At 44.2% G+C, this 21880-nt stretch overlaps 1 protein-coding gene across 3 annotated transcripts in view; it reads left to right on the forward strand.

Moving 5' to 3' along the window:
* The first annotated feature begins 5550 nt into the window (after positions 1 to 5550).
* The window catches only part of LOC134357980 (ankyrin repeat domain-containing protein 33B-like), a 65888-nt gene continuing 49558 nt past the window's right edge, over positions 5551 to 21880 (forward strand). For 2 of the 3 annotated variants that reach the window (XM_063069818.1, XM_063069819.1), the window contains exon 1: positions 5551 to 7764. In XM_063069818.1, coding sequence (XP_062925888.1) covers positions 7417 to 7764 — 348 coding nt within the window. In that variant the 5' untranslated portion in view covers positions 5551 to 7416. The remainder of the gene's footprint in view (positions 7765 to 21880) is intronic. The other variant, XM_063069820.1, reaches the window with a different exon arrangement.

Raw genomic sequence — 21880 nt, forward strand, 5'->3', positions numbered from 1 at the left:
GTCTTGAATGACTACCGTCTGGTGGCCCTGACCTCACACATCATGAAGACCCTAGAGAGGCTGGTTCTGGCTCACCTCCGACCCCTGGTCAGATCAACCCTCCATCCCCTGCAAGTTTTCTCCCAGGAGCACATTGGAGTTGACGGTGCTGTCATCTACCTGCTGAATATACCTGCTTAGTATAACACTAGGGGGCAGAAAACACTGGTGGGAGTTGTGTACAGGACACCTAACAATAGTAATGAGGGTTGGGGATGGTATTAAACAGGAAATTAGAAATGCGTGCAATAAGAAACAACAGTTATAATGGGTGACTTCAATCTACATATAGATTGGGTGAACCAAATTGGTGAAGGTGCTGAGGAAGAGGATTTCTTGGAATGTATGCGGGATGGTTTTCTGAACCAACATGTTGAGGAACCAACTAGAGAGCAGGCCATTCTAGACTGGGTATTGAGCAATGAGGAAGGGTTAGTTAGCAATCTTGTCCTGCGAGGCCCCTTGGGTAAGAGTGACCATAATAGAAACATAGAAAATAGGTGCAGGAGTAGGCCATTCGGCCCTTCGAGCCTGCACCGCCATTTATTATGATCATGGCTGATCATCCAACTCAGAACCCCGCCCCAGCCTTCCCTCCATACCCCCTGACCCCCCGTAGCCACAAGGGCCATATCTAACTCCCTCTTAAATATAGCCAATGAACTGGCCTCAACTGTTTCCTGTGGCAGAGAATTCCACAGATTCACCACTCTCTGTGTGAAGAAGTTTTTCCTAATCTCGGTCCTAAAAGGCTTCCCCTCTATCCTCAAACTGTGACCCCTTGTTCTGGACTTCCCCAACATCGGGAACAATCTTCCTGCATCTAGCCTGTCCAATCCCTTTAGGATCTTATACGTTTCAATCAGATCCCCCCTCAATCTTCTAAATTCCAACGAGTACAAGCCCAGTTCATCCAGTCTTTCTTCATATGAAAGTCCTGCCATCCCAGGAATCAATCTGGTGAACCTTCTTTGTACTCCCTCTATGGCAAAGATGTCTTTTCTCAGATTAGGGGACCAAAACTGCACACAATACTCCAGGTGTGGTCTCACCAAGGCCTTGTACAACTGCAGTAGTACCTCCCTGCTCCTGTACTCGAATCCTCTCGCTATAAATGCCAGCATACCATTCGCCTTTTTCACCGCCTGCTGTACCTGCATGCCCACTTTCAATGACTGGTGTATAATGACACCCAGGTCTCGTTGCACCTCCCCTTTTCCTCATCGGCCACCATTCAGATAATAATCTGTTTTCCTATTTTTGCCACCAAAGTGGATAACTTCACATTTATCCACATTAAATTGCATCTGCCATGAATTTGCCCACTCACCCAACCTATCCAAGTCACCCTGCATCCTCTTAGCATCCTCCTCACTGCTAACACTGCCATCCAGCTTTGTGTCATCCGCAAACTTGGAGATGCTGCATTTAATTCCCTCATCCAAGTCATTAATATATATTGTAAACAACTGGGGTCCCAGCACTGAGCGTTGCGGTACCCCACAAGTCACCGCCTGCCATTCTGAAAAGGTCCCGTTTATTCCCACTCTTTGCTTCCTGTCTGCTAACCAATTCTCCACCCACACCAATACCTTACCCCCAATACCGTGTGCTTTAAGTCTGCACACTAATCTCCTGTGTGGGACCTTGTCAAACACCTTTTGAAAATCCAAATATACCACATCCACTGGTTCTCCCCTATCTACTCTACTAGTTACATCCTCAAAAAATTCTATGAGATTCATCAGACATGATTTTCCTTTCACAATATGGTGGAATTCTTCATTAAGATGGAGGGTGACATAGTTAATTCAGAAACAAAGGTTCTGAACTTAAAGAAGGGTAACTCTGAAGGTATGAGATGTGAATTAGCTAAGATAGACTGGCATATGATACTTAAAGGGTTGATGGTGGGTATGCGACAGCAAGCATTTAAAGATCGCATGGATGAACTACAACAATTGTTCCTCCCAGTTTGGCAAAAGAATAAACTAGGGAAGGTAGTGCACCCGTGGCTGACAAGGGAAATCAGGGATAGTATCAATTCCAAAGAAGAAACATACAAGTGGCACACCTGAGGACTGGGAGAAATTCAGAGTCCAGCAGTGGAGGACAAAGGGCTTAATTAGGAAAGGGAAAAAAGATTATGAGAGAAAGCTGGCAGGGAACATAAAAACTGACTGTAAAAGCTTTTATAGATATGTGAAAAGAAAAAGACTGGTTAAGACAAAATGTAGGTCCCTTACAGTCAGAAACAGGTGAATTGATCACGGGGAACAAGGACATGGCAGACCAATTGAATAACTACTTTGGTTCTGTCTTCACTAAGGAGGACATAAATAATCTTCCGGAAATAGTAGGGGACCAAGGGTCTAGTGAGATGGAGGAAATACATGCTAGTAGGGAAGTGGTGTTTGGTAAATTGAAGGCATTAAAGGCAGATAAATCCCCAGGGCCAGATGGTCTGCATCCCAGAGTGTTTAAGGAAGTAGCCCAAGAAATAGTGGATGCATTAGTGATAATTTTTCAGAACTCTTTAGATTCTGGATAAGTTCCTGAGGATTGGAGGGTGGCAAATGTAACCCTGCTTTTTAAAAAAGGAGGGAGAGAGAAACCAGGGAATTATAGACCGGTTAGCCTGACATCAGTGGTGGGGAAAAATGCTAGAGTCAGTTATCAAAGGTGTGATAACAGCACATTTGGAAAGCGGTGAAATCATCGGACAAAGTCAGCATGGATTTATGAAAGGAAAATCATGTCTGACGAATCTCATAAAATTTATTGAGGATGTAACTAGTAGAGTGGATAGGGGAGAACCAGTGGATGTGGTATATTTGGATTTTCAAAAGGCTTTTAACAAGGTCCCACACAGGAGATTAGTGTGCAAACTTAAAGCACATGTTAGGGGTATGGTATTGATGTGGATAGAGAATTGGTTGGCAGACAGGAAGCAAAGAGTGGGAATAAACAGGACCTTTTCACAATGGCAGGCAGTGACTAGTGGGGTACCGCAAGGCTCAGTGCTGGGACCCCAGTTGTTTACAATATATATTAATGACTTAGACAAGGGAATTATATGCAGCATCTCCAAGTTTGCAGATAACACGAAGCTGGGTGGCAGTGTTAGCTGTGAGGAGGATGCTAAGCAGATGCAGGGTGACTTGGATAGGTTAGGTGAATGGGAAAATTCATGGCAGGTGCAATTTAATGTGGATAAATGTGAAGTTATCCACTTTGGTGGCAAGAACAGGAAAACAGATTATTATCTGAATGGTGGCCGATTAGGAAAAGGGGAGGTGAAACGAGACCTGGGTGTCATTGTACACCAGTCATTGAAAGTGGGCATGCAGGTACAGCAGGCGGTGAAAAAGGCAAATGGTATGCTGGCATTCATAGCAAGAGGATTCAAGTACAGGAGCAGGGAGGTTCTACTGCAGTTGTACAAGGCCTTGGTGAGACCACACCTGGAGCATTGTGTGCAGTTTTGGTCCCCTAATCTGAGGAAAGGCATTCTTGCCATAGAGGGACTACAAAGAAGGTTCACCAGATTGATTCCTGGGATGGCAAGACTGGATCGACTAGGCTTATACTAGCTGGAATTTAGAAGATTGAGGGGGGATCTTATTGAAACGTATAAAATTCTAAAGGGATTGGACAGGCTAGATGCCGGAAGATTGATCCTGATGTTGGGAAGGTCCAGAACGAGAGGTCACAGTTTAAGGATAAAGGGGAAGCCTTTTAGGACTGAGATGAGGAAAAACTTCTTCAGATAGAGAGTGTTGAATCTGTGGAATTCTCTGCCACAGGAAACAGTTGAGGCCAGTTCATTGGCTATATTTAAGAGGGAGTCAGATATGGCCCTTGTGGCTAAAGGGATCGGGGGTATGGAGAGAAGGCAGGTACAGGGTTCTGAATTGGATGATCAGCCATGATCATACTGAATGGCGGTGCAGGCTCAAATGGCCTACTCCTGCACCTATTTTCTATGTTTCTATGAACAGAGCCTACTTCTTTTTGGATAAGCAGGGCAGCACTGCGAGGATCATGTTTTTGATTTCTCAAGTGCCTTTAATACCATACAGCTCTCATTGCTGGGGAGAAGCTCCATTCAATGCAGGTTGGCACTTCCATGGTATCCTGGATAATGGATTACCTGACTGGCAGACCACAGTTTGTGTGGCTTCCAAGCTGTGTGTCGTACATGGCTATAAGTACCACTGGGCCGCCACAGGGGACTGTATTGGCTTCCTTCCTGTTTACCCTGTATCCTTCAGACCTTAGATACAACACTGAGTCATGACATCTGCAGAACTTCTCTGATGACTCAGCAATAGTTGGGTGGACAGGATGACGAATACAGGGCCCTGGAGGACTTTGTCAAATAGTGCAAGCTGAATCATCTGCAGCTCAATGCCAGTATGACAAAGGAGATGGTGATGGACTTTAGGAAGACTAACTCTGCACTACTCCCTGTTACTATTGATGATGAGGACATGGATGCAGTGAGGATCTACAAGTACCTGGGGGTGCACCTGGATGACAGACTTGAGAAGAACACCAACACAGAGGCTGTGTACAAGAAGGGCCAGAGTCACTTCTACTTCCTGAGGAGACTGAGTCCTTTAGAGTATGCAGGCCTCTCCTTCACGTTTTACCAGTCTGCTGTTGCCAGTACAATCTTCTATGCAGTGGTGTGCTGGGGCAATGGCATCAACACAGGTGATTCCAACAGGCTCAAAAAACTGATTAGAAAGGCTGGCTCTGTTGTAGGAATCAAACTGAACACACTGCAGGCTGTGGTAGAACCAAGGGCCCTACAGAAAATCCTGGTAATTCTGGACAATGTTTTTCACCCTCTGCCTGCCACCTTGGCTGAACAGAGGAATGCCTTTAGTAATGGACTAAGACAACTGCAATGCTCCAAACAGCGCTGTATGAGGTCATTCTCACCATCAGCCATTAGGCTCTAGAAAGAGTCAACCTATAGTTAGGAAAATGACTTCCTCCTGTTTGAGGTAACTTTTTTTTGTTCTTTCTTATTCTCTTCTAAAGTTTGTATTATCTGTGCACTTGTAATGTTACCGTGATTTCCTTTGGGATCAATAAAGTATCTATCCATGTAAGGCAGATCCATCCATGATAAAGGATAAGGGATTCCTCATGCAACACACACGAAATGCTGGAGAAACTCAGCAAGTTAGGCAGCATCTATAGTGAAGAATAAAAAGCTGAGATCCTTCATTCATTTCCAAGATGACCTACTGAGCTGCTCCAGCACCTTGTCTGTTGATCTGGATTTCCACCATCTGCAGAATCTCCTTTTACTGATTAACCTGTTAAGTCTAAACTGGATAACTGCTTTCAGAAGAGGGTGTAATCATGTAGTTTTTATGTCCGTCACTGTGGAGGTTCTGACTCACACTCACATTATCTGAAGGAATAAACAATTACACCGTTTTAAACAATAGTTTATCTTCAATTCAGAATCTGTTAGAAGTTGTTACCCACAACTGTAATTTTATTTTTAAAATTTACAAGCTCAAGATGTAAACGGAAGTACCTCTGCAGGCACGAAAGTAAAACAACTTATTTCAAGGTCTCCAGACAAACGGTAGAATTCTCTCCGCCCCGGTAAAATTCGACAAGCACACAGCATTCTGTCACTCGTCCGTTGAATGCATCTTCTGGAAAGCCTGTCAATGGCAGATTGAGGTCGAGGGCAGTCACTTCACCACTGACTGAGGGTTTTTTTTAAAATGCAAAAATTGTCCGCAACTGCTCTTCAAAAAGCACCATTCCGTCATCCATAATATACAAAACAAAAACTAATCGCGTGGAAATCACGTGGGAACTGAATACACAACACTGCGTGGGTAGGACATGGGTTTGAAAAAAAAACACATGCATTTCCACCCTCCACCTCCCCAAAAAAGCACCAAGCAGTCCATCCCGTGGCACTGGAAACCCAACTGTTGAACACGGTGATGGGGGCTGGGGATTTTGATGACAGGTACTGGCGTATGAGAGCACAAACGCCCCCGTCTCTAACCTGCCCGAGAGCTCCAATGAAGGAAAAGGGGAGGGGGGGAAGGAGTAAATGGGGTAACAAGCAGCGAAACAGAGGTGTGACAGGCAGTTGGGCGAGGAAGAACGCAGGGAGGAGAGAAAGTATGGCAATCAAGGGGGACGGGTATGGTAAAGGAGACGAAGAGAATAATTGGACGCAGAGGAATAACTAGAAAAGACTGGTAATTAGAGTAGTACAGTGACAGAGAAAACGGAATGACAGCGATCAGAATACAGAGGTACTGTAGTCTGGGTACTGGGTGGCCACGTACCACAGGGAAAAGTTTCAGCAGGCGAGGAAAAAGACCACGGAGGAACACAAGGGATGTGACAGAAGCGCACAGAAGGATGGCGTAATAAGTTAATAGGAAGCGATGGTACTCAAGGATGAAAGAAACGGATGGGTGGGAGGACCGAAGAATGGCAGGATGCCAGAGGTAACTAAGAGACATTTGGTAATGGCTGCGAACAGAGTACAGTACTAACGTTGCTGGGCAAGGGGTAACGCTATTAAAAGAAGTTAATGCCAGGGCTGGAAGCGAGTGATACTGACAGGCAGTGAGATTAATATCGAGAAGGCGGGTGGAGCGGAAAGCCTGCGGTGAAGAAGGGTTGGAGCTTTGGGTCGGGATTTCCCAGAGGCGTTTCGGTTGCTCTGTCACTGTAGATGCGAGCGGGTTGAGGAGTGTCGGGACCTGCGACACCGCCTCGGGACGAGTCCCATGTACCGTAAATTCTCCGCTTCGTCCCAAATCTCCGCTGGTCTTTAAACCTGTGCTGCAATCTGCTCTGATCGGATTAAGTGGAGTCTGTTCCGACCGGCTTGTTAGTTGTACGTCCACGTGCTCGGGCAATAGTTTGTAGCGGAGCGCGGCCGGCGACCGAGAGCTCCGCAGCACCGAATCCGGACAGCAGCGCTCCAGCAAGAAGAGCCAACCAAGAGCGACGACAATGATGAAGCATGTGCGATGCGACGGAGCTGAGCGAAGGAAATAGCCTCCAGCTCAAGCCGCGACCTCCCTCTCCCCTTTCGATACGGGCAAGATCCCACCCCCCTGCCTCGGGACGCTGGACTCCGCCCGGTTTGGCGCCTCACTATATTGCGGAGCTTGCACTACGACCCAAGATCTGCCCCTGGCCCGGGACCGCCGCCACAGCCCAGCAGCAGCCGACCCGTCCCCGTGATCTGCGGCTGTTGCCCGGTGGCGCTCTCAGCCGAGCCCGCGCCCCGCCCATGCGCCCCGGAGGCCGGCTCCCGGGGCTCTCGTACTGTTGCCGTGGTGACGGCGGGCGGGCGAGCGGCCGACCCGCATGTTGCTAACGAGGGAGGTGGTCGGCGACCGGCCGGCCGCGACGAGCGGGATCCCTGCCGCCGTTGGATGCCCTCAGCATCTGCCCGAGGACGAGTGGGAGGATGCAGGCACCGAGATCCAGGAGGATGCCGACGAGCGGTCGGAGTCAGACACCTGCAGCGTCCTGTCGGATGATTCTTTCTACCCTCCGGAGCTGCGCTCCCCTAGCAGCGAGATCACAAACGCGACCGAGGGCCCGCTCACCTTCTACCGAGCCTGCGCCACCAGCAACGCCGTAGGACTCAAAGAACTGATGTGCCGGGAGCTGAGCGAGCAGGAGGTGATGGAGGTGGACAGGAATGGTCGGGTAAGTGAGGGGCACTGGGGCTGTACCGGACTCGAGGCTTCAACACACACACAGCCGCGTTCTCACACGCCCAGTTTGGAGTACTTGTCTTAACGTGCGCCCGGCGTGTTCCTACACATCCACACACTGACTTGCACATGTTTACTCTGTGCCGCTGTACACATGCGCTCGGCGCCCAAACCCCGTGCACGCCCGGCACATGTTGCCGGGCTCCCGCATTCCTACCTGCGGGAGCAACTCGGCGAGTCTGGCAGCACTGATGTAGGGGAATAAAGAGTCGGCACTTTGGGCCGAGACCATCCATCAGGACTTCAAAGACAAGGAGCAGAAGCCAGAATAAGAATGTGGGGTGAGGAGGAGTAAAAGTTGGCAGGTGATGGGTGAGGCCAACTGAGGGACCCATCCGCCTTACCCCTCACCTGGTCTCCTTTCCTCACCCCCCCCCCCCCGGTATTCTGGCTTCTTCTCCCTTCCTTTCCAATCCTTTGTATTGTTTTGCATTGTTAGATAGATAGATAGATATACTTTATTGATCCCGAGGGAAATTGGGTTTAGTTACCCGTAGGAAATCTCTTGCTTCTCAATTTCCAACTACAAATTGAGTGGGTCTGTAGTTCCCTTAAAACATTTGTAGACATTTTTGTGATGTTGATAATCCACTTGTTTTATAATTTTTATTCATTTTGGGAGGTTGGATACCATTGGCATTCATTTCTCATCTCTAGTTACCTTGAGTAGGTGATGGTAAGTGTCCATTTACAATTGCTGCATTCCCTTTGACGAATGTACTCCCTCAGCAGTATTGGGAAGGGAGGTCTAGCGATGAAGGACCAGGATGGTACACAAATTGGAGAGAAATGTATATAGGTGCTGGTTTTCACAAGCATCTGCTGTGCATGCCATTCTTGCTGGTAAAGATTGAGGATTTGGGAGGTGCTGTATGTGCAGCCTAGGTGATTAGATAGGGGATCACGTTTATTATTACTGACATATTTTGTGAAGTATGTTTTGCGGCAGTGTAAAGTGCTGGACAACAAAGTTTTTGAAAAAATTTAAAAAGAGAAATAGTGATGTAACCAGTCGTAGTGGTCTATGCTGTACATCTGTAGAAATTCACTAGTCTTTGCTGCTGCAGGGCATTTTGAATATCAAAATTCAAAGTATGTACACTATATACAACCTTGTCTCCTTACAGGCAGCCACAAAACACCAAGTGGAACCCATTTTAAAAAAATAACAAAGCACCCAATATACAAAACAAAGAACAAATTGTGTAAACAATTAAAGTAAGCAAATAACATTCAGAACTAAAGTTCATATGTGTGTACGTTGTGTGCTAGCGGTGGAGGGAATGAATTTTCGGAGGGGGTGAAAGGGTACCAGTCAAGTGGGTTGCTTTCGCTTGGAAGCTGCCTAACCTGCTGAGTTCCTCCTGCATTTTGTCTGCGTTGCCCTGAAAGGCATCAAGCTTCTTGAGAGTTGTTGGTGCTCCACCAATCCAGGCAAGTGGACATGATCCTGACTTGTCATTTGTAGATGGTGGAAAGGTTATAGGGTGACATGAGTTGAGTCATGTAGGCCAGGGTTGCTTTACCCACGGACTCTCACAGCTAACTGGACTATACCTCGGCCCACTCCTGTTACTTGTAAAAACGCCATTCCCTTCTCTCAATTCCTCCGTCTCCACTGCATTTGCTTTCAGGATGGGGTTTTTCATTCCAAGATGAATGCGAGGTCCTCCTCCTTCAAAGAAAGGGGCTTCCCTTCCTCCACCATCAATGTTGCTCTCAACCGCATCTCTTCCATTTCGCACACGTCTGCTGTCACCCCATCCTCCCACCACCCTACCAGGGATAGGGTTCCCCTTGTCCTCACCTACCATCCTACCAGCCTTCGTGTCCAGCACATAATTCTCTGAAACTTCTGGCATCTCCAACGGGATCCCACCACAAAGCACATCATTCTTTTCCCCCCTCCCCAACCACTTTCTGCTTTCAGCAGGGATCGTTCCCTATGCCACTTCCTTGTCCATTTGTCCCTCCCCAGTGATCTTCCTCCTGGCAATTTTCCTTACAAGTGGAACAAGTGCTACACCTGCCCCAACACCTCCTCCCTCACTACCATTCAGGGCCCCAAACGGTCTTTCCAGGTGAGGTGACACTTCACCTGTGAGTCTGTTGGGGTCATCTATTGTATCCGGTGCTCTCGGTGTGGCCTAGTGTATATCAATGAGACCCGATGTATAGTGGGAGACTGCTTCACCAAACACCTATGCTCCATCGGCCAGAAAAAGCAGTGTCTCCCAGTTACTGTCCACTTTAATTCCACTTCCCATTCCCATTCACGTATGCCTGTCCATGGCCGCCTCCACTGTCATGATGAGGCCACGCTTAGGTTGGAGGAACAATATCTTATATTCTGTCTGGGTGGCCTCTAACCTGATGGCATGAACACTGATTTCTCAAACTTCCGGTAATGCCCCCCACTCTTCACCTTTCCCCATCCCCTTTCCCCTCACTTACCTTGTCTCCTTGCCCACCCATCGCCTCCCTCTGGTGCTCCTCCTCCCTCTTCTTTCTTCCATGGTCTTCTGCCCTCCTCTGTCAGACTCCCCCCTTCTCCAGCCCAGTATCTCTTTGAACAATCAAATTCCCAGCTCTTTACTTCATCTCTCCCCCTTCAGGTTTCACCTATCACCTTGTGATTTTCCCTCCCCCCTTTAAATCTACTCCTCCGCTTTTTTTGCCCACTCTTGCTGAAGGGTCTCGGACCAAAACATCAGCAGTACTTTTTTCCATAGATTCTGCCTGGCCTGCTGAGTTCCTCCAGCATTTTATGTATATTTCTTGCACTTATCTATTTTTCTGTCAAAAATTCTGCCCGTTCTGTTCTGCTCAGATTTCATCATCGCTCCAGTCAGCCGTACAAAACACTTGAGCTCTGGTTCATGACTCACCCCACTTCCTATCAAACTGTTTTTGAAAACTCATGAATTTTGGTCACTGTTGGCAGGATAATCCCATATTGATTAATTTGGGCATGTTGCTCGTGATTAAATCTGAGTTGGCCAATTCAGTTGTTGGTTCAGTAACATTTTATTTCAGAAGTGCCCCCAAATATACTCAAGGCATTGGCTAGCTTTCATACTAGAGATGTCCTGTGGATTAAGTAAAAAAAAAATTAAGTTTCCGCTGTGGATTTGCTCCACTTTTTATGACAAAATACTCTGACGTCTGTATTTATGTATACTGCTTTGGGCATCCGTGACCAACCCTTGCACAACCCTGAGCCCTGCTTTGTTCAGTTCTGACAATGCAACTTCTACTACTTGCTCACACTTACTGGTATTTTTCTCTCCCATTGGTGTGGTTCCTTGAATTCAGCTGCTGCTTGCTTCCAGGATCCATGCCTTTTAAACTGGGATGTTTATCTCTGAGCAGTAGCAGAAGTAGCTTCTCATGTTGGAGTAATGGTGAAGTTTATTTTGAAAACCCTTTGGTGTTAATTGGCAGTGCCTCCTTTTGGCTCAAAGTTGAGCCCAGCTTTAACTTGATCTTGGTGCGTGGCACATCCTTACGGTTGATGTTGCTCTTTGATTCCTGTGTTTTATATCTATTGCTATATGAATTTGTGCTAATGATTCATTAATTTAGAAATATAGCCTGTTCTGCCCTTCATTGACTGTACTTTGTAAAAAAATTCAGTATTCTCCTTTAACAATATAAAATATGATACATATGTCCTTTTTACTTTCAGAGTATTTTTTTTCCATACGAGCTAATTTTCTTTTAAAATTGTGTCAGAGGGAACCAATTGGACTAAAGACAGGTAAATCTCCAGGATAGTGATATATTTTACTCCAAGATGATAATAAAGGTAGTCAAGGAAACTGTTTATACATGTAGTCACGACCATGTCTGGAAACCATTAGTGGTTTCTTTAGAATCTCTGGTTACTCATGAAAGTTTCTGTGCTCTGGGGACTTCAGAGCGAACTTAAGGTCATTGCAGAGGAATATTAATCCACCAGCCCAGAATACATTTAGTTGAGATCTGTGGAACAACTTGATCTTGCTGTTTTATTTTGGAGTTTGTGAAGAATAACTTCTGGATATCTGCAATGTAATTTTCTTGTAACTGATGCTCCTGAAGTACCCCTTCTCTGGCATGCAGCCTACAATTAGGATTTTGAGGCAGATATTCTGTGCTCCCGACAGGGTGTGTCCAAACTGGGCTGGTCTGGAAGTGTCAGGCAGCTGGAGGGGAAACAGCAAGCACTAATGTAGCACGACTTTCAAAGAGCTATTGTCCTTGAACGTTTTAAATATCTTTTACTGTCCTGAATTATCTGTATTTTTCCAAACTAGACTAAATCATCATTGTATCTAACTTCTTAATTTGGTTAAGTTAAAATATATGCTGGCAAGTGTTCAAGGCCAAAGGCTGGCTGGCTTACTTAGTTACTTATCTATTTAGCGATAGAGCATTGAGTAGGCTATTCTGGCCCTTCGAGCCACGGTGCCCCAGCAACCCCCCATCAAACCCAATTAACCTGATTAACCCTAACCTAATCACAGGACATTATACAATGATCAATTAAACTTTGTCTTTGGACTGTGAGAGGAAATCGAAGGACCCAGATAAAACCCACACATTCCACGGGCAGGACATACAGAGACCCTTTACCGAACAGCACCGGAGCTGAACTCTTAACTCCGGAACACCCTGAGCAGTAATAGCATCGTGCTAACCACTACACTACAGTGACTGGTGTGAAAGGGAGGAAAAAGTTACTGTTTCATTGCATTTCTTTATAGTTGGGGGTGGGAGGGCCTTCGCAGAATTGGCATTGTGCAATTGGGTTGGTAGAAGATATTTTTGCAATGATAGATTTAAGGCCCATTTACTTGTATGCTTCAATGCAACGATGACTTGGTCTCTTAACGTGCAGCATTGGATATTTTGGCTTGAAGACTGAATTTGGGGTAACCTCAGTTCGGGAGTTGAAGTGAAGATGACATGGGTTGTCCTGCAGACAAGCTTCATTCCAGTGGAAAGCATAAGAGTTGTAGCATTGTGGTGTGGAAGTTTAATGAAAGCATCGGGGAGGTGACGTAGCCTTTGGCACTCTGCACTGAGATTGTGTCTGCAGTGATTGCACAGATGGAAAGAAACCTTTTGAAGGAAAGTAAGAATAACTTCCAGGGTAAAATTATTCCAGAGAGTTGGCAGGGTGTACTTATTTGCACAACACACACAACATCCTGGAGGAACTTAGCAGGCCAGGCAGCATCTATGGAAAAGAGTAAGCAGTTGATGTTTCGGACTGAGATCCTTATCAGGACACTTGTCTTTGTGCTACTGCTGGACTGCGATCTTGTCTTTGTACTTATTTGTATTAGGAGAAGGTGAAAATCTGGAATGGACTGTCATTGGGTCAGGGGAGAGCAATTGATTGGGTGAGGGGACAATAAGTGGAATTTCAAAGTGATCCCCCTGGTTTTTCACATGGATTGTTGGGATTCTTTTCCATTTCTAGAATGGATCCTTGAGGCCTTGGTTTGAGATTATTATATGCTGGAAAGAGCAGGTTCGTAGGAATGTTCTTACAAATCTTCAACTTCGATTTAAGCTCATTCTCATAGCTGTACATACCCAGGCTATAAACACCATGAAAATTACCCTTTTGCAGCAGCACGGTACACTGCAAACATGACAAACACAAATTAGTGTGAATTATATGAAAGCCCTTTTAACTGGGCATCTCTAGAGACGCAGCTTGTTAGCCCCTCACTAACAGCCACCTTTCACAGCCTCCGTGCGTCTAGGGTTGATTTGACTTGGGTCTCACCAAACCTGGGAGGTTAGGATGTCCCATATGTGTGTGAATACTGTGTAAGTACTGCCGTCATGCAATTAGCCGTCGGCAAGAAATAACAGATTGTACACTGCTTTCAATTATAAAGTATATTAACAAATGTCAGCTTTATTGAACAGTTAGTAGGAAAACAAAAGGAAAAAATAAAAAGGGCCCATTACAGTTAACCCAGTCCAAATGTGCACGTAAGTTGGAGCTGATCTTGAAGTTGTTTTTAACTCGCGTGCTGGACCCACGATCTGCCGGAAAGTAAATACCATCTTCCAAACTTCGCTCAACATCCTCCTTAAACAAATGGGCTCCCCCACGGGAGTACTGGTCCTTCTCCCTTGAAGTCATTCATCTGCACAAAGCATCTTGTGCAACAGGGGTGGCATTCTCAGCCATCTTCCCTCCTGTCTTCTCCCAGCTCTTGCCAAAAAAGACTTCGACCTACACCAGTATCTGTCACAAAAACCTCTCCTCCCAGCGTTCTTTAGAAGCTTCTCCCAATTCCACTCTCCACAACATTCCTAAGCATGAACATCACAACCCCTTATCTTTAACAGTAATCCAAACACTACCAGCAGAACACGCTGCTTCTATTGAAAGCCATAAAATTAAACGCCCTACAACATTAGCAGTAAAATCTTAACCAGCATGTTACATATACATGCACAGGAAAATAAATGATTTCATGAGAGAGAGAAAGAGGAAAGAAAGAAAGAAAAAGAGAGAAAATAAATCTAGTCCTAGATAGGATTGAGTTATGGGTTGTCTAGCTACTGGTTTTCTCTTTGCCATATTTCACCAACAATGCAGAACACTGCTGCACTAGAATATTAGCCTGGGTTAGCTGCTGAGTTTTCTGAAGTGTGGCTTGATCCTGAGTTCCAACAAAAAGGTAACAAAGATAATGCATATAATTTTGTCAGTATTTATTTATAACTTGATTCTACTTGCTGAGTAAAAGTATACTGCAAATAATATCTCACCTCCTTTCACTTAAACCCTAAATAATAATTTTAACTTCCACTGGTTAGCACAGGTTCATAGAAATACATTTACGAATTTCCACTTCGTGTCAAATGACATATTTGGAGCAGATAATGGAAATTTTCAAAGAAGAAAATATATGGACACTGTGAAAGAACTAACAAATCTAAATGTGCGAGATATCATTGACGCTGCCAGGGATCGTTTGAGGTGGAGAGCCATGAACGCCCAAGTGTGTAACGCACAAGGCACGTGAAGAAGAATAATGGAAATTTAGATGTTATATAACTATTGACTTCTCCTCTGCTAATTTTTAGGAATGAGAAAATCATAGGATGAGATCATCCAGTCCCCAGTTTCCACTCCTGGCATCTGAAGGTTATTGTTAAATTGATAAATACATTGATAAATTGGTTTATTATTACATGTACTGAGCTACAGTAAAAAAAAACTTTGCTACGCAAGGCATTCATACAAATCATTTAATCGCATGAGTGCATTGAGATTGTACAATAACAGTGAAGAGTAAAGTGTACTGTTATACAGAGGGTGCAGTGCAGGGAGACCATAATGTGCAAGGCTCTAACAAGGTATATTGAGTCAAGAGTTAATCTTATTGTACTAGGGGATACTTTAATAGTCTTATAAGTGTGGAAGGGAAGCTGTCCTTGAGTTTGGTGGTATGTTTTCAGGCTTTTTAAAAAAATATTCTGCCATTTCTGGAGGGGGGTTGGGAGAAGAGAGAATGTCTGGGGTGAGTGGGGTTTTTGATGGTTGGCTGCATTACTAAGGCAGTGAGACATAGAGACAATTCAGTAGCTTCTTGTAGTCTTGGGCAGTGCAGTTGCCATACAAAGTCATGATGCACTGAGATAGGATGCTTTCCATGGTGCATCAATAAAAGTCGGTGAGAGTCAAAAAGGATTAGTCAGATTCCTTTAGCTTCCTAAGGAAGTAAAAGGAGATCGTATAATTTCCTGGCCATGGCTTCTACATGATTGGACCAGGACAGGCTGTTGGTGATGCTCACTTCTGGGAATCACTAGGCTCTTCATCCCCTTCCTATGCTCTGGGAGGAAGTCCTAGGTCTAGGACAATAGAGATGCATTTGCTTGGAAGTGTAGTATTGAAGGCTGATCTAATGTCTGCAGTGGTGACTGTGGATACATATGCATTGAACACTTTTAGGATGGGTGATGATATTCCATTCCCTTTCCATTCAGAACGTCCATAAAATGCATTAAGCTCATCGAGAAGGGATATGCTGTTATTGACAATGCTGCCACAACTGATGGCTTCTCTGGATCTCAATTTTGGACTGGTATTATCTTTTAGCACCCCTGATAGCTTTACAGAGGTTGTGTCTTGAATTCTTGTGTAGGTCAGGGTAACATGGTTTGAATGCTGCAGTCTTGGACTTAAGTAGGGAATGTCTGGATTGACATCTTTAGTACCAAATCCTCTATCACTATTTGATTATGTCCATGATGGTGGTGACATACTCCTCCAGGTTAGCTGCTGAGTCTTTGAATGTGGATCAGCTTACAGTCTCAAAGCAGTTGAGTAGAAGCTCATCCACAGCCTTGGACTATACAAATTTCTGTACTGGGTTTCATGTTTCTGTTTGTACGCAGTGAAAAGGAGCATAGCCTGTGGTTTGATTTATCTAAGTATTGGTGCACGGTAGATTGATAGGTGTCAATATTAGGAGAAATTCATAACATTACTCTATAGTTGTTGACATCACACCATTTTATTGCCGAAGCCAGCTGAAAGACCCCACTTCCATGCAAACAAGGACATAGCTTTTTTTTTGCTTTATTGGTTGCTGGTTTGCACTGTTTTCTTGTGATATGTCAGATTTTGTCCAGTTGCTCTGTCAGAATCTGTTTTTATATGAATCAGTTGGGATCATTGAGTTATAAAGCTGACGGAGTTATTTTCTTGCAGGAACCCACATAGTAACCATTCATTTAGTAAACATTCAACCCATCCATGTAAATGTCACAATGTCTTAAGTGCATCGTCTCCAAACACAGTACGTCAGTCAAAATTTCCTTTGTTTCCTGCTTGAAGTTATCCTGATATCCTCATTGTTAACTTGATTGGTGCTGGCTGCTTTAATCATTGACATAGAAGTTTCACCTATCTCTTCTAGGGGTTCCATCAGGAATCTCTTCTATAGATAACACTTCATCAGCTTTCATTAAGTAATGGACTTTGAAACTCTGTATTTTGAAAAACAGCTTTAATGTAATCTATACTTTTGTTCTTGTAACTCAAAAAGCAAAACCATCTAAAACTGATTAAGATCTCCACCAGCACAGGTGTGTGCTTAACCCCCTGCTCTACTTGCTTTACACCTATGACTGTGTGGCTAAGCACAACTCCAATACTATATTCAAGTTTGCTAATGACACCACTGTCGTGGGCCGAATCAAAGGGGTAATGAATCCCTGTGTTGGAGGGAGACTGAAAATTTGGCTGATTGGTCTCATAACAATAACCTCCTACTCAATGTCAGCAAGACCAAGCAACTGATTTTAGAGTTCAGGAGAGGGAAACTAGAGATCCGTGAGCCAGTCCTCACCAGAGGATAAGACCATAAGACCATAAGACAAAGGAGCAGAAGTAGGCCATTCGGCCCATCGAGTCTGCTCCGCCATTTTATCATGAGCTGATCCATTTTATCCTATTTAGTCCCACTGCCCCGCCTTCTCACCATAACCTTTGATGCCCTGGCTATTCAGATACCTAGCAATCTCTGCCTTAAATACACCCAATGACTTGGCCTCCACTGCTGCCCGTGGCAACAAATTCCATAGATTCACCACCCTCTGATTAAAATTTTTTTTTCGCATTTCTGTTCTGAAAGGGCGCCCTTCAATCCTGAAGTCATGCCCTCTCGTACTAGACTCCCCCATCATGGGAAACAACTTTGCCACATCCACTCTGTCCATGCCTTTTAACATTCGAAACGTTTCTATGAGGTCTCCCCTCATTCTTCTAAACTCCAAGTAATACAGTCCAAGAGCGGACAAACATTCCTCATATGTTAACCCTCCATTCCCGGAATCATTCTAGTGAATCTTCTCTGTACCCTCTCCAACGTCAGCACATCCTTTCTTAAATAAGGAGACCAAAATTGTCCACAGTACTCCGTGAGGTCTCACCAGCGCCTTATAGAGCCTCAACATCACATCCCTGCTCCTATACTCTATTCCTCTAGAAATGAATGCCAACATTGCATTCTCCTTCTTCACTACCGACTCAACCTGGAGGTTAACTTTAAGGGAATCCTGTACAAGGACTTCCAAGTCCCGTTGCATCTCGAACTTTGAATTCTTTCCCCATTTAAATAATAGTCTGCCTGTTTATTTTTTCTGCCAAAGTGCATAACCATACACTTTCCAACATTGTACTTCATTTGCCACTTCTCTGCCCATTCTTCCAATCTATCCAAGTCTCTCTGCAGCCTCTCCGTTTCCTCAGCACTACCGGCCCCTCCACCTATCTTTGTATCGTCAGCAAACTTAGCCACAAAGCCATCTATTCCATAATCCAAATTGTTGATGTACAATGTAAAAAGAAGCGGCCCCAACACTGATCCCTGTGGAACACCACTGGTAACCGGCAGCCAACCAGAATAGGATCCCTTTATTCCCACTCTCTGTTTCCTGCCAATCAGCCAACGCTCTATCCATATAAGAGATGGAGAGGGTTAGCAACTTTAAAGTCCTGGGTGTTACTATTTCAGAGCATCTCTCATGGACCCAGCACGTAAGTGCAATTGCGAAGAAAGCACTGCAGCACCTCTACTGCCTTAGAAGTCTGCGGAGATGTGGCATGACTTCTAAAACTTTGGCAAACTTCTATAGATGTGTAGTGGAGTGTATGTTGACTGGCTGCCTCACAGCCTGGTATGGAAACACCAATACCTTTGATCAGAAAATCCTACAACAAGTAGCGGATTTGGCCTGGTACATCACGGGTAAAGCCCTCCCAACCATTGAGCACATCTACATTAAACACTGTCGTAGGAAAGCAGCATCCATCACCCAGCCCCATACTCTTTACTTGCTGGTGCCATCAGGTAGAAGGTACAAGAGCCTCAGGACTCACACCACCATATTCAAGGGCAGTTACTGCCCCACAGTTACTACTGAACAAAAGGGGATAACTACACTCACTTGCCCATCCATTGAGATGCTCCCACAACCAGTGATCTCACTTTAAGGACTCCTTATATTGTTATTTCATGTTCTCATTATTTATTACTATTTATTTACATTTGCATTTGCACAGTTTGTTGTCTTCTGCTCTCTAGTTGATCTTTCATTGATCCTCATAATTACTATTCCATAGAATTGCTGAGTATGCCCACAGGAAAATGAATCTCAGGGTTGTGTATAGTGACATATATGTACTTTGATAATAAAATTTACTTTGAAATTTGAAGATTAGAAATCCTTACCACTGATTCAACATTGCCCTTGGAAAATCAAATTAACCTCCAAAGAATCCTGTTGCTGTAACCTGACTAAACACTTTTAATTCCTAAGATAATGTGAAGTACAAGAAGGATGAGAATTTCTTGCTCGACCTAAATTTTGAGCAACAGTCAATAATTGAAATTAAATGAAAAACAGAATTCTGGAAGTACTCAGAGGGTTAAGCAGCATCCGTGAAGGCTAAAGGTGTAACTCAACATTTTGAATCATAATCTTGTAAAGAAGAAGAAAGATAGCCACTATATAACAGTACGCGTGGGCATTGTGATAGAGGCTTGTGGTAACAGGTAGAACCAGATGGGGTGGAGTTGATGGGCAAGTGGAAAAAAGGAAAGGAATGGAAAAGGTGAATAGAGGGAGAACACTAGGAGTGTATTTGTGAGGAGAGAACATCATATGTGTGGGTTACATAAGATTGGAATAGGTAAATCCATAGCATTGCTTTGTTTACAGGTAGAATGTGAGAAGTTGCCCTTACTATTTGAGTTTGCCTCTCCATAGCAATGGAGAAGACAGGGTAGACAAATTGATGTAGGAGTGGGAAGGAGAGTTAAGATGACATGCAGCCTGAAGTTCGTGATGCCCATTGTGAACAGAGTGCAGGTACTCAGCAAAAAGTGGCCTCATCTACACTTGTTTTCACTGATATGAAAGAGGCTACTTCATGACCAGTAACTGCAGCAGGCCATGTTGGAAGAAGTGCAGATGAGCTTTTGTCTCAGCTGGAAGGGCTGCTTAGGGGCCTGAATAGCGGTGAAGGTACAGGTGTTAAACTTCCTTTGTTGCTAAGGTAAGTGCCAAGAATTAGAGAAGGGTGAGTGGGTTGCTGTAAATGGATGAAGGAATCACATATATCGAAAATAAGGAGACAACAAGGAAATGGCTAACAAGAGGAAGTCTGCAGTTGCTGGAAATCCAAGCAACACACACAAAATGCTGGAGGATCTCAACAGGCCAGGCAACATCTATGCAAAAAAAGTACAGATGACGTTTCGGGCCGAAACCCTTTGGCAGGACTGGAGAGAAAAAAGAAACAGCTAATCTAGTTGTAGCTTCCTGAGGCTGATATAATAAAGTGTTGACTTAATTTGTGATATTACATTATAACTGAATTACTTTGCCATCTGGTCATAATATCATTTGGATGGAAGGAAATATGTTTGTGAGATGTTGGAAGGAAAATCTAAGTATCTCAGTGGCAAGATTTACAACCTGTATAGATTTCTTTTGAGTAACAGCTGAAATAATTGCCCCATTTTTTTTGTTTAAGTAAATTAACCATTCCCAAAGAGCAGTCAGCCTTAGGTTTGTGCAGAAGCTGATAGAGCAGTGTGATCAGGCGAGAATTAGTGAACAGTTACACTAGTGCCTGCTGGAAATGTATATCTGTGGGTTTCTGCCGCGGATCTCGCTCGCTGACTGATTAGCATCTAAACTGCTGAGGGGCACAAACCTCCCATTCATCTGCAGCTGGTCATTAAAACCAAGCAATTCCACTGTCCTCTGCACAGCTGTGCGTTAGCTACCTGATAGCTTGGTTCAGTCATATGCTTCTGCAACCACAACTAGTAGCAGGTCTATTTGGAGAACTGAAGTTCCTAAGTTTTAAAATCATTGGTAATCATTGACACCTCTGCAAATGACTGCTGCTGTGTGGCAGTCTGTCATTTACAGCGCTGCCATTCATAACAGTGCATGTTATTTTCTACACAATTCTCATGAAATAAAATAAACTTCTTTGTGTGCTGTCTCCTTTTATCTTTCTCATTTGTTATACGAGCCATTCATTTGGACAGCTGGCTGGAATTTCTATGGTAGAGAAGACTAACTTATGCTACAGCAAATTTCTACAGATGACCATGGAGCGCATTCTAACCGGCTGCATCACTGTCTGGTATGGGTGGAGGGAGGGATCGTGATAAGCTGTAGAGGGTTGTAAACTTAGCTCCATCGTGGGCACTAGCCTCTGTAGTACCCAGGACGTCTCCAAGGAGCAATACCTCAAAATGGTGGCATCCATCAGTAAGGACACCCATTACCCAGGACATGCCCTGTTCTCCTCATTGCTACTATCAGGAAGGAGGTGCAGAAGCCTGAAAACATACTCAGTGATTCAGGAACAGCTTTTCCTCCTCTGCCATCTGATATCTGAATGGACATTGAACCTATGAACTCGCTTTTTAAAATTAAAATTTTTTTTCATATGTAATTTATATAATATACACATAGTTACTATAACTCACATTTTTCTCTATTATTAGGTATTGCATTTAACTACTGCCACAAAGACAGCAAATTTCATGACTTATGCTGGCAATGTTAAACATGAATCTGATTCTGAGTATCATTTGAGGCTAAAGTAGGACAGCACTGAACAAGTTAAAAGCTAGTATTGATTTGATGATCCAAGGCTTGAAGATTCATCAGATTTAGAATGTAGTTGTCAACAATAGATCCCAGCCATTAATATATATAGCTCAATTTCACACAGAAGTAATTACTCCGGAGTTTGTTACTGTGGGATAGCAGGCTCGAGGAGAGGAATAGTTTGCATTTACGTTTTCTAATTATTTTTTGGTAAGGGTTGTAACTAACGGAGTTTGAAGTGCTCTGAAACACCAACGTCATGAAAACATTTCCTTTTCTTTGTGCACTTACTCTTGGCAGTAAGCTTTCTGAGTTTATGCCGTTCAGTGGGAATATTTCATTCACTTTATCAGTTCTCCTGAGATCTGATGAAGCAGCTCTTGGAC

Source organism: Mobula hypostoma, chromosome 17 (genome assembly GCF_963921235.1).
Source record: "Mobula hypostoma chromosome 17, sMobHyp1.1, whole genome shotgun sequence".
Classification (NCBI taxonomy): Eukaryota; Metazoa; Chordata; class Chondrichthyes; order Myliobatiformes; family Myliobatidae; genus Mobula; species Mobula hypostoma.